The sequence below is a fragment of the Pelmatolapia mariae genome, linkage group LG16_19, assembly GCF_036321145.2.
Source record: "Pelmatolapia mariae isolate MD_Pm_ZW linkage group LG16_19, Pm_UMD_F_2, whole genome shotgun sequence".
Lineage (NCBI taxonomy): Eukaryota > Metazoa > Chordata > Actinopteri > Cichliformes > Cichlidae > Pelmatolapia > Pelmatolapia mariae.
Window position 1 is genome coordinate 9,680,246 of NC_086241.1, and position 11,955 is coordinate 9,692,200.

At 43.8% G+C, this 11,955-nt stretch overlaps 1 protein-coding gene across 1 annotated transcript in view; it reads left to right on the forward strand.

The window, feature by feature from the left end:
• Positions 1-11,470, forward strand: part of gli2a (GLI family zinc finger 2a) — an 87,925-nt gene extending 76,455 nt beyond the window's left edge. The window contains exons 9-14 of the mRNA XM_063499370.1: positions 16-156; positions 2,524-2,673; positions 4,263-4,427; positions 4,523-4,804; positions 5,591-5,957; positions 6,564-11,470. Coding sequence (XP_063355440.1) covers positions 16-156; positions 2,524-2,673; positions 4,263-4,427; positions 4,523-4,804; positions 5,591-5,957; positions 6,564-8,878 — 3,420 coding nt within the window. The 3' untranslated portion in view covers positions 8,879-11,470. The remainder of the gene's footprint in view (positions 1-15; positions 157-2,523; positions 2,674-4,262; positions 4,428-4,522; positions 4,805-5,590; positions 5,958-6,563) is intronic.
• Positions 11,471-11,955: the final 485 nt, after the last annotated feature.

Consider the following 11,955-nt stretch of genomic DNA (forward strand, 5'->3'; position numbering starts at 1 on the left):
ACACTTTGTCTCCAGGACCACGGTGGGGGGATCCTGGACCTGAGTGAAGATCTGGATAAAGATGAGTGCAAACAGGAGCCAGAGGCCATCTATGAAACCAACTGCCACTGGGATGGCTGCTCCAAAGAGTACGATACCCAGGACCAACTCGTTCATGTGAGTCTGTATGGCTTTTTTTTTTTTTTTTTTTTTTTTTGAGTACTCAGCTGGATTTTTTTGTTTGTTTGTTTGGTTTTTAATGACAGCCAGCTAGCCGACAGAGGACATAAATCCAGCGATTCCCACAGGATTAGATTATATTGCAGTGGTGGACGGGGATGTGCAAGCTTTCTTAATTAGATTAATAAGTAATATAGACTTCAGGAACCGGCCCTGTAGTCTCAGTCAGTTTAAACCCGTTGCACCTGCTGCAGGTTCTGGACTGCTCATCCAGAAACAGATTTTAAAAGCAGAACAGGAACTCCAACGATGGAGTTGGAGTCTGTCGCAATACAAGACATTACAGACCACAACAAGAACAACCTTGTTAGCATGTCTTAATGCATCCTCAATCATCAAGGAAAGGAAATCCTAAAAAGCTGATTCTGTTCTCACACTGAAAACAGATTCTGTCCATCTAGACATAGATGGACAGAATCAACTTTTTGGGACCTTTTTAGCAGTAACCAACTTTTTCAAAATAAGAGCACTGGGCTTGTCTATGAATTTAAAATATATTCTAAAATGGTTGAGAGTTGCAAAAAAATACTCAGTTAACATTGGGAAACACCAAAACTGCTAAACTAGAAATTCCTTTAAAGAAATACATACTACCTTCCTTCATCCCTGGTGGTTGTTAGGGTTCTATGTTGTGTTGCTCATTATGTTGTCAGTATCTGCTGTTTTGTTTGCAGTGACAGTGGATAGACTACTGTTGTTGTGTAAAATCTTAAAAGTTCAGATTCCTCTTCTGCTCCTAATTAAATCCATGCTGATTGGGTCCACTCAGAAAGCTAAGTAGTGACCGGTCTCTTTCTGTTGGGTCGACACGCGTAATGTTAATGAGCCTGCTGGCTCTCGCCAAATTCAAGCCCAAGCCCTGCAGCTGTGCCCACCCCTCCACAAGCCCAGAGACCCCTAACCCCTAACCTCTTACTCCCAGCAACACCCCCAACCCCCGAAGCCCAAAGGGCCGGCCATAAATCCATCGTCATGCCAGCAACTGGGGTTATGCACCCTCGCTTTTTCCAGGCCAACTTCTCTTCTCTACACTTTCTGACTGGCAGTGAGTCACCTCTGAGTAGCAGTAGGAGGGTCATATGTCAGGTCCATAGACCTACAGACCAATGGGAGGAGGTGGACAGGTCACTATAAGCTGCTACACGCAGGACCAGAGTTACCTTTAACAACTTTGCAAACTCTGTGGACCAGTAGAGGACTGTGCTGATAAACAGTGCCAAAGCGTTTATGTTCCTGTTTTCTATAAAGTATAAAATACATGGGTGTGATCTCTAACACCACCTCTCTGAGCACATCTGGGGTTTCACATGAGGTTCAAACATCATCAGCAAAAAGAGACCAAAACAAACACACACACACACCTGTGGGTTTCTTGTGGTTTCTGTTTGACCAGAGTAATCCTGTTTCAAGAGCCTCCAAATTACGGATTCACAGTAGTGTGTAACCTGAAAATAGAGACCTCTGCGTGGGCCACACACTTTTTTCCATTCCTCCTCCTCTTCCTCCTTCCTCCCAGAATAGCCCTCAGTAGAATTGCTAACCACAGACCTTTTCTGCTGGTGAAGAAGTGACCACATAAGTGGAGCATTGTAGGCTTGGATGTCCTCAGGAAATGAGGTGGTTCCTCTGGGTGTGTGGATATTTGAATGCGGTGGACGGGACAAGTGTTTTGAAATGTCTCTGTTCAGAGAAATCATGTTTGACTGCAGCAGAAGTCATTTGACTAAATATGTTGTAGCTGAGGACATTTTGCCTTGAAGTGCTCTAGGCTGTATGTATGTTGGACTCCAGCATCCCATTCTTTTTTCTCTTCACACCTTTGATAATTTAAGCTGAGTACTGTCTAATTTCTCTGAAGACTTTCTGCATATTTAAAGTGCAAGTTAAAAAGTCACACAGAAACTGTTTCCCTTGACCTCCTGATCCATGAAAAGGAAGGAAATGAAGGAATACAGTCACAAATCATCTTCTTGATCACTTTTTACGAGGATCCGCTGTAGTTCCTTTTCCAAGAGAAATGTGAACACAGACACAGCCTGAAAAAAAAACACACACACACACACACACAGCCTTTGTAGCTTTTGTCTCCTATTGACAAAGGCATAATAACTGTCAGCTATAATGGATTGCAGAGTGATGTCAGTGAGTCAAGCATGCATGGACACATGAGGCGGGAGCCTATTCTGGTGGGAAAAAGACAAGAATTTGCTGACTCTTCTTTAGCATTTTGTTACATTATTTTCATCTTTAGGGAAAAGTATCATAGAACTGTGACAATTGACTGGAATCAACCTGTATCTACAGCATATCAACAATGACCACATCCATGGTGAGAAGAAAGAGTTTGTGTGTCGCTGGGAGGAGTGTTCACGGGAGCAAAAGCCCTTCAAGGCACAGTACATGCTGGTGGTCCATATGAGGCGACACACGGGGGAGAAGCCCCATAAGTGCACGGTAAGCTCCTCGTATTCTTGGTAACTTGGTATCACGAGCCATCATCTCCCATAATGCAGCCAGCACCATTTTCCAGCTCGGATTGTAATGCAAGCTATTTGGCATAGTTGTTGACATCACATATACATTATTAGACTTGATTTAATTTACTTCAATTTCAATTGAGATTTATTTATATAGCACAAACTCATAACAGCAGTCGCCTCTTTATGGAAGCTAAAACTATGCAAATTAAATAACCTAAAGTATTACAGAGAAAACCTAACGATCCACTATAAGCAGCAAAAGGCAACAGGAAGGAAGAAGAAGTCCTTTCATAACATATATGGCATAGGGTATGGCACCCACCTGTTAAGCAATGATGTATTAACTTTGTTTCCAAAACCATAAACCTAGGTGTGATCTGCAAATATGCTTTTTAACAATGTGTGTGTGCATGAAAATGAGAAGGCAGACACAAAAGAGAGGAGTTGAGATGTTGCGACAAACTGAAGTAAACTTGGGCCCAGCTTGTTAGGCACAGCGTGTGCAGGCCAGTGTCTAAGTCTCCTCTCAGATTCACTAAAGTTCCTGCAGAGCCACAGCAGACATGATACAACTAGTTATACACACTGACTTTAATTCTCACAGTTGGTTGATTGATCTGTGTAAAAACACTGGAGAGGCCCTTTAACCTTCTTGTTAACATGTTAACCAACTAGTTGAAGTTGGAATTTATTCCGCTGCTTTAGCAGTCAAAGAATGTCAGCCCTTTAGTGCGTCAGTTTCGCCTGTGGAAAAAACTACCTTACAAAAAACTTGATATGATTTTCTTTGTGCGTACCACCACTATTTTTCCCGTGTTTGATAAATCATGGGCTTTCATTGAAGCCTTCATTTGCTGTGTGAAGATCAAATTGAGGGGCCTGTTTGCTTGGCTTCAAAGCTCACTCTGGGCCTCTCATGAATGTATTAAAACAGATGACTTGTGAAGGATAAAGTTAAGAAAGCTGATTGACAGTGTGGGTGTGTAATTAAAATTTGCAGACAAGCAGGGGGCCATGGGTCCTTATTAAGACCAAGCTGTATATTCTGCACACAAATCCCACATGCATCTTCTCCTAACTCCCCTTTAGTCTTTTCTTTTTAAGGATGAGTCTTCGGACTTTTTCATCCCCTTTCTGGGCTGCTCTAATTTGATTCTCTTTTAATTTCAGAGCCAATTACACTCACAATGACTGCTCAGAAGGAATACCAAATTATAGCTTGTACAGTATAAGTGAATACAAAGGCTAAACACAGACTTCTCTTTGTCTCAACAAAGTGCACCAGACAAAGAGCTCTACCACACCTCACACTTAGTTTGGATATTTTGTGTAATAGCCCTTTTTTTTACCAAAGTGTAGCAGAGCTTTGCTTTTGTGTGGCACACCACAGTAGGTGGGCAAGAGTCCAAGAGTAAATGACATTTAAAAACTGGAACAAAAAGAGCTTTTTCGTGTTGTTTTTGTTGTTGTGTTCCGGCTCTTTTCTCTGGCCAGCTGCAGACAAAACAACAGCACTCAAGCATCAATCTCGTTGTCCGTCTGTCCCATTGTCTGTCTCTGCAGTTTGAGGGCTGTTCTAAAGCTTACTCCCGCCTGGAGAATCTCAAGACCCATCTCAGGTCCCACACTGGGGAGAAACCCTATGTATGTGAGCACGAAGGCTGCAACAAGGCTTTCTCAAATGCCTCAGACAGAGCAAAGCACCAGAACCGCACACACTCCAATGAGGTAAGTTCACACATGGATCTCATCTGAGCAGCCGGAAAGGTCAGCTAAGATTTAGATTTGCCACAGTAAAAATCATGTTGAATCCATCTTGGCAGAAACCATATGTGTGTAAAATCCCGGGCTGTACCAAGCGCTACACGGACCCAAGCTCTCTCAGGAAGCACGTCAAGACGGTCCATGGACCCGAAGCTCACGTGACCAAGAAACAACGAAGTGACGCTCCCCCAAGGCTACAGCCACCCAAAGGCAATGGGGAGAACGAGGCAAACTCCAAGCACAGCGCAAGAGCCGTAGATGGCAAGGTGGAGGCCAACAGCACCTCTAGGGGAGGGGAAGACTGCCTACAAGTCAAATCTATTAAGACAGAGAACTCTATGGTGAGTCCTGTTTATCGGTTACACGACACAGTGGCTCTGGGTGAGCTTTAAAACAGGGGAACAACAGTTATCTTACATTTTTACTAACATTGTTAGTGAGAGGTTCCCTGCTGGACCTGCATGCGTCCTTTCAAACTCACTCTCTGTTTGTTGTCTGAACCTGCTTCTCTCTTTCCTTTGAAACCCTGCTAATGGACAGACTTCATTGAGGTGAGCACGCAGCCTGTTTCAATGGGGGTTTTTTTCAAATTCCTGTATGGTGGAAATGTATCTAGATTGCATGATCATCCATGTTCATATATTTTCTTGCTCCTTTGCATGTAAGACAGTCTTACGCTGCCATTACACTGGATTTTTATATCTACGAGCTCAATATTCAACCAACGATAAAAGTCATTGTCACATTAATACTGAAAGGCAGGGACTTGTGTAGCATGTGTGCTGCTCACAGAACTTTTCTATTATCCACTTGTTTTCTTAAATAAATAAACCTCCTTTATAATTCACGAGAGTATGAAGCTATAGGGCTACATTAGTTATTACAAAACACCATCACAATCAGAATTTTTTAACTGTGGTAATTATTTAATATTGAAGAATATCTAATGGGATTTTTTTTAACTTGGCACAAGGCTGTGTTTTCTTTCATTTATATTCATTTTTAAATTTCACTTTTTGATCATTTTTATTTTCTTTTTCATTTACTCAAACAGCAAAGTGAATATTTCTATGATCTACTAACCTCTTGGATTTTGATTCATGACACTTTCGTCTGTCCTCCTCCAGACGTATCAGTCCAGTCCTGGTGGCCACTCGTCATGTAGCAGCGAGCCATCGCCTCTCAGCAGCGCCAACAACAACGACAGTGGGGTAGAGATGGCCGTGCACAGCGGGGGCAGCTTCGGGGACCTCAGCGCACAGGACGAGTGCCCCATGGTTGACTCCACTGTTCCCACTGGGGGCCAGCAGGCTGGGATGGGGCTTCAGTTGAGGAAAGCCACGGGTCACGGTGGTGCAGTCACCATCAAGCTGGAAAACATCAAGAAGGAAAGGCTGAAGACGGTGAGGGACCCCTGCCCCTGGGTTAACTCTGCGCCACAGCCGCTGCAGGGCCAACGCATTAGCATGAAGCTGCCTCCCATACCTGCAGTTGGTAAGGACTACATGTTGAAGAAACACCTCATATTGGGCTTTACTGTCATAGACTGTGAAGATGGAGATGGAGATGGAATGAACCATTTATACCCATCTTGAAGCCTAAGCTTTAGTTATATGTGCTGCTTAGTTTTTTTAAATAAGTGATCATATTTCAATTAAAGGTTGGAGCAGTAAGCTAATGCTAGCACTAATAAGGAACATCCAAAGACTTGTCTGTCACACAGAAACCTGCTAATAAATGCTCAGTACATTCCAGTAAAATCCCAGAATTTTACTACCCAAACTGGAGCACAGAGTTATTGGACAGTCTGTCAGTACAGTTAACTACACAACAGCCGTATTATTTGTTCCAAAAGTGATGGTGAGTTTAATCAGGTGAGGTTAAGCCTTGCAGACAGCTAGGAGCTACAGCTCCCTGTACATGTAACAAAGCGGACAGTGCTCTAGCTTTCAGTCCCTGTACAGTTGTTATGAAGGTGGACACTAGCTATAAAGACCAAAGACAGCGATGCTGAGAAATGCTTCCTCTGTAATTATAAACTCATGTGTATATATAATGTTATAATATAATAATATTTATTCTAATCTTTCTATCTGCCAGGGTCCCTGCTGGAGAACTCCAACATGAGCAACTTAAGTGGTTCGTACCCCACCCAACGCATGGATGACCTGTCGTCATGTGAAGTGACGCTATTGAACCAGCTGAACGAGCGCCGTGACAGCACCACCAGCACCATCAGCTCTGCTTACACCCTAAGTCGGCGCTCCTCCGGTATTTCACCATGCTATTCCAGCCGTCGCTCAAGTGGGACATCCCAGTTTGGCGCTAATCGCCACAACAATATCAGTTCAGCTGACTCCTATGACCCAATCTCTACTGACCTGTCTCGTCGATCCAGTGAGGCCAGCCACTGCGGAGGTGGCGGTGTCAGTGGAGGAGGTGGAGCAGGCCTTCCAAGCCTTCTCAGTCTTACACCAGCACAACATTATCGGCTAAAGGCAAAGTATGCTGCTGCCATTGGTGGAGCACCACCTACTCCTCTTCCCAACATGGAACGAATGAGCCTAAGGACTCGCATGGCACTCTACAGCGACTCCCAAGAAGGCTCATCGCATCCCTTCCATCAGCCACCCTCTGGAACTGTACCAAGACGGTGCAGTGATATTGGATATGGCATGCAGAGCATGATGCCCCACGAAGTACCCACCAATCTGCCACGCCGTGCAAGTGATCCAGTGCGGCGTACGACACTGGACCCTCTCTCCCTTCCAAGGGTCCAGCGCTACAACAGCATGAGCAGCATGAACCCCATGAATGCTCCACCAGCTGCAGAACGTCACCAGACACTGGCTACACAGGGCTATACTCGCTCTGATGGAAGCCTGCAACGCTACCCATTTGCCCCCAGACCACCAAGCATTTCTGAGAATGTAGCCATGGAGAACATGGCGGTAGATGGAATGATGGTTGGGGGTGAGCAGGGTGGAGAGGATGATATGGTGCTTCCAGACGATGTGGTGCAGTACCTCAGGTCACAGAATTCTGGCCCCTCTACTCACAACTTGGGACAAACCGACTATAATTCCAACGGTCAGACTCAGGGCTACCAGACAGGTGTGGCTCCACCAGCATCATTTTTTGCGCAGAGGAGGATGGCCATGGTGGATACCATGATGGCTCAGTCCAATCAGGATGTGCAGTCCTGCCAGATGGGTCCGGGAGGTGCTCAGCAGCCTTTTGCAGCACCATCAGAAAGCATGAACAAGAATAACATGCCAGTGCAGTGGAATGAGGTGAGTTCAGGAACAGTGGACACCACAGCCAAGCTTCCCAAACAGCAGCAGCATCCTCTCAGGGGGAACCTAGCTGTTGTACAGCAGAGGCAGAACTTTGGGTCCTTCCAGACGCAAGGTCAGGGCTTGAGCAACAACCAGCAAGTTGTGCCTATGAGTCAGAATATATCTATGCAGGGGTATGCAAACCACAGCAACCAGAGGCTGATGAACATCTCTCTACAGCAGCATCCACAACAGAGACAGTGCAACAGCGTGAACTTTAGTAACCAAATGAGTCCTCAGCAAGGGTTTGGCCAAGAAGCAATCCCAAGTTCTATATCTGGAAGCACTAGCATGAGACCTACGCGCAACAGTATGGCAGATCAAGAGGTGCAAAGTTACAGATCAAGGACACAGACTGATGTGTATTCTTATGTCAGCCAAGTGGATCCTCAGCAAAATTACGTTATCTCCCAACAGCAGCACAATGTCCAAAATGGAGGCAGAGGAATCTTACAACCCAGGCCTCCCACAGAGCCCAGGTCTACTGCCAGACCACACGGAGGGTCTAGCATGACACAACCGAGCCGATTGCTCAAGTCATCGGATGTTAGCCCCGGTCAAGGTAATGATACCTCTGAGGCAAGCCCAAAGAGGCCCAGTGGGTCAGTAGCCCATGACAGCAACTCAGAAAATCCAAACTCCGCTGTGTTCTACACAGGTCAGATTCACATGTTTGAGCCACCTTCTGTCAGCTTTGATGCTCCCATGTCCCCATGTGCCAGTCAGGCTCCTTCCAGCAACAACACTTCTGCAGCCAACATGGCTTCACCAGGCGTCAACCAGGTCTCCAGCAGCACAGTGGATTCTTCCACCAGTGGATCTGGGGCCGCAGAGCACGCCCAGATCGACTTTGACACCATGCTCGATGACGGAGACCACTCAAGCCTAATGTCGGGCACCCTGAGTCCAGGCCTTCTGCAGAGCCTCTCTCAGAGTTCCTCACGTCTCACCACCCCCCGCAACTCTGTCACCCTCGCTTCTGTACCGGCAGGGATTGGCAACATGGCCATCGGTGACATGAACTCTATGCTCACAGCCCTGGCTGAGGAAAGCAAGTTCCTCAACATGATTAGCTGAGAGCAGTCAAACACCTCATCATCCATCCATTCTTACCATGCCTATCAGGAATATAAGGACTATACAAGAAAGCACTGATTGTACAATGCAAAACTGCTCATTACATAAACTTTTTCTACACTGTTCATAGTAATATGCTTATCCTGTAATATTTGTTTCAGATTATATGTTACATTAAAAGGTTAATAGTAAATATAGATAGGGTTAAGGACCATTTTCTATCATTTGTTAAAAAGCCATACTTTTTAGCTACAAATCTATGATAGCCCAGGGTATATAAACAGATCAAGAACAATTGCCATTCAGTATTTGCCAGCGTAATAGGCCTTTAAAAAGTGGTGCACTGATAGCAGTTCACATAGTGCCTTGATGAGGTCATCAAGTGTGAGAATCTGAATATGACACAAAAACCGAATTATCAGGAAATGGACACAATATGTGGAGAGACTGTTATGTTTGTAGATGATACTGTATGGTACCTGGTCTAAGATATGTTACACACTTGATGTTTAAGCTAGAGCTGTCAAACAGTTTATAAATGATAAATTAATTTTGTATTGACTTACCTAAACGATAATAGGCAGTTGCAAAAACTGATTATGGAAGCGTGGAGCAGTTTCTTCAGCCCATGTTATGGTTCTCTACTACGACTAACTGGCAAACCTCACACAGGGTGATCTGATTAAGTAGCTCTACCCTCTACATTTTCAACACATCTGCAAGTTGCTTTTAACCCACCCCAGTCCCAGCTCCTTGCTTCTAATACTTTGTCTGACTTCATCAGTGTCATGCTCAGTGCCTCTTCCTGCTGCTCACATCCATGAATGCGCGTAGATGGGAGGGCATGTTGAGCTACCATAGCACCAAATACAAATTACTGCATGTGGAAATAATATTTTTTGACTACAGTGGTCCAGAGTAAACTCACTTTAAAACATTATTAAAGAGCTTAAAAGAAATAAATGGCTGCCTAAGGACTACAGTCGCTTAGAGTCTTGATTATATGGTATTATTGCAAAAATGGGCCAGGCTGTATTATACCATACCATTCTCTTATCTCTGGAAGGATGAACAGAAAAAGAATAGTTTTTTTATGTTTGTTTGTTTGTAAGTGTGAAGTGGACCTGCAGGTCCAAACAAAATCACTACCCAACTAGCTAACACATCCTTCCTGTTGACAGGAATGACTTATCAGGGGGCAGGGTCTAGCGTGCAGTCCTACTCTGACACAGTGACCAAATAATTTTTAAAAAAAACCTGAGGCCAAATTACACACCAGGGATGGTCATGATTTTCAATAGTCATTAAATTATTTTTTCTTCTATCATTTTCTTTTCTTTTTTTAATCAGTTGGTTATGCTAAACTATATTTTCCTTTGGCTTTACCAGAATCTGGGTGGATATAACACACTAATACTCCCAGAGGTCATAGTAATGTAGCCACAGTCGTTGTTTAATGGTTGCTGACAACCATTAAACAACGGAAACAGGTTAAATAAGTTATGAAAAAGGACTGGATAACAGAAGCATGTGTAGTACAGCAAGGTTAGACGCTGCTGTACAAACAGGAGAAACATGCAAAGCCAAAGACAACCACAGAAATCCCAAAATTTAAACAAAATAAAAATAAAAATGAGGTGTGGTGCAGATGTTGTCAGGTAAAGCTAGCATGTTACTACATGTGCGTGCACTCATTCGAGTATTTGAGTCTGGGAGTCGAATAAGTTCCAGTAAATATCAGCATATTTCTGCTCCCTAATAAATGCCAGTATTGAAAAAAAAAATAAACTGCCGTTGTAGTTCATATATGCGCTTAACCATCCTGCAGCAGAGGAAATAAAAGCTGTGTTTGCTGGAACATGTCTTTATGTACTAAATGTTTACCATCTGAAATGTTTTGAAATGTGTTACCAACATGTGTGTGTGGCATAAAATTTCACTGAATGCAGTTTACAAAGTGAACATATTTGACAGCCCTAGTTTAAACACATGGTTGTTAGGCATTGTGATCCACAGAACTGAAGTGCTTTCTGATCATAATCTGAGATTGTGAGGATGTGAAATGTGATTTCCTTCTTTGCCCTCTGGATCAGAGACGTTCATTCTCCATGGTCCCATCTCACAAGGGTAAATGATTGAAAAGGACAAGGATATGCATCAGTGTTAGTCCATCAGGGCACATGAACCCCTGCGCATCTGATGAGGAGCACTCTCTGAAAGAATATACAAGTACCTCTGTGTGTTCTCAGTAGAGATCCAACCCTAATTAACACATTCATACCCCCGTCACTGCACCCTGTCTCTCCCCTGGGTTCTCAATGAACTGCAGAGTCCAGGAAAGGACTCAGACTTTGATAATGAAATCCTGTTTTCAGACAGGATAGGCAAACTAGGTCTGCAAATTCCTCTGTTTTATTATGTTTGCTGAAATTGCTGAAAGTAGCCTTTTAAATGTTTGTGTGTATGCTACCATCCACTTTTACTATGCTTGGTATGTGTGTGTGTGTGTGTGCGTGCGTGCGTGTGTGTGTGTGCATGTGTATATAGCTTTTGTACATTTCAAATAAACTATCTCCTCTTTTTCTGTTTAAATCCGCTTGCTGTGTCTTCTTTGAAATCACATGATCTGTGTTCCCTGGAGACAGACCATGAAAGTGAGGCTACACTGCATATGAAATCTCATTTATTGTGTATTTTCTCAGACTGTTCTGGGGGGGGGGGGGTAAATAAGTCACCTGTATAACTCATACTAAGATTGAATTATTAGGGGCTGCGGCTTGTTTGAAAAACAGGAAGACACTAATAAAGGAAAGAGGACTGAAGCTCGCTAGCAATTTCAACTCATCTCCTGAAACATGAATAAGTGCTGGACCTGAATCTGCCTACAAATCACCCGCCAGTGCCATACTTACCCTCAGTGCAAAAAGTAACACACATTAGACTCTAATGTGTCTATTTTTTGCATCTACCATCATCTTTAAATACAGCAACGTCTGGCTCTAGAAACCAAAGTGGCAGCTATAAAGATGAATTTGATGCTTCAAACACATGCCGATGGGTGACCTCACCATGGCTGC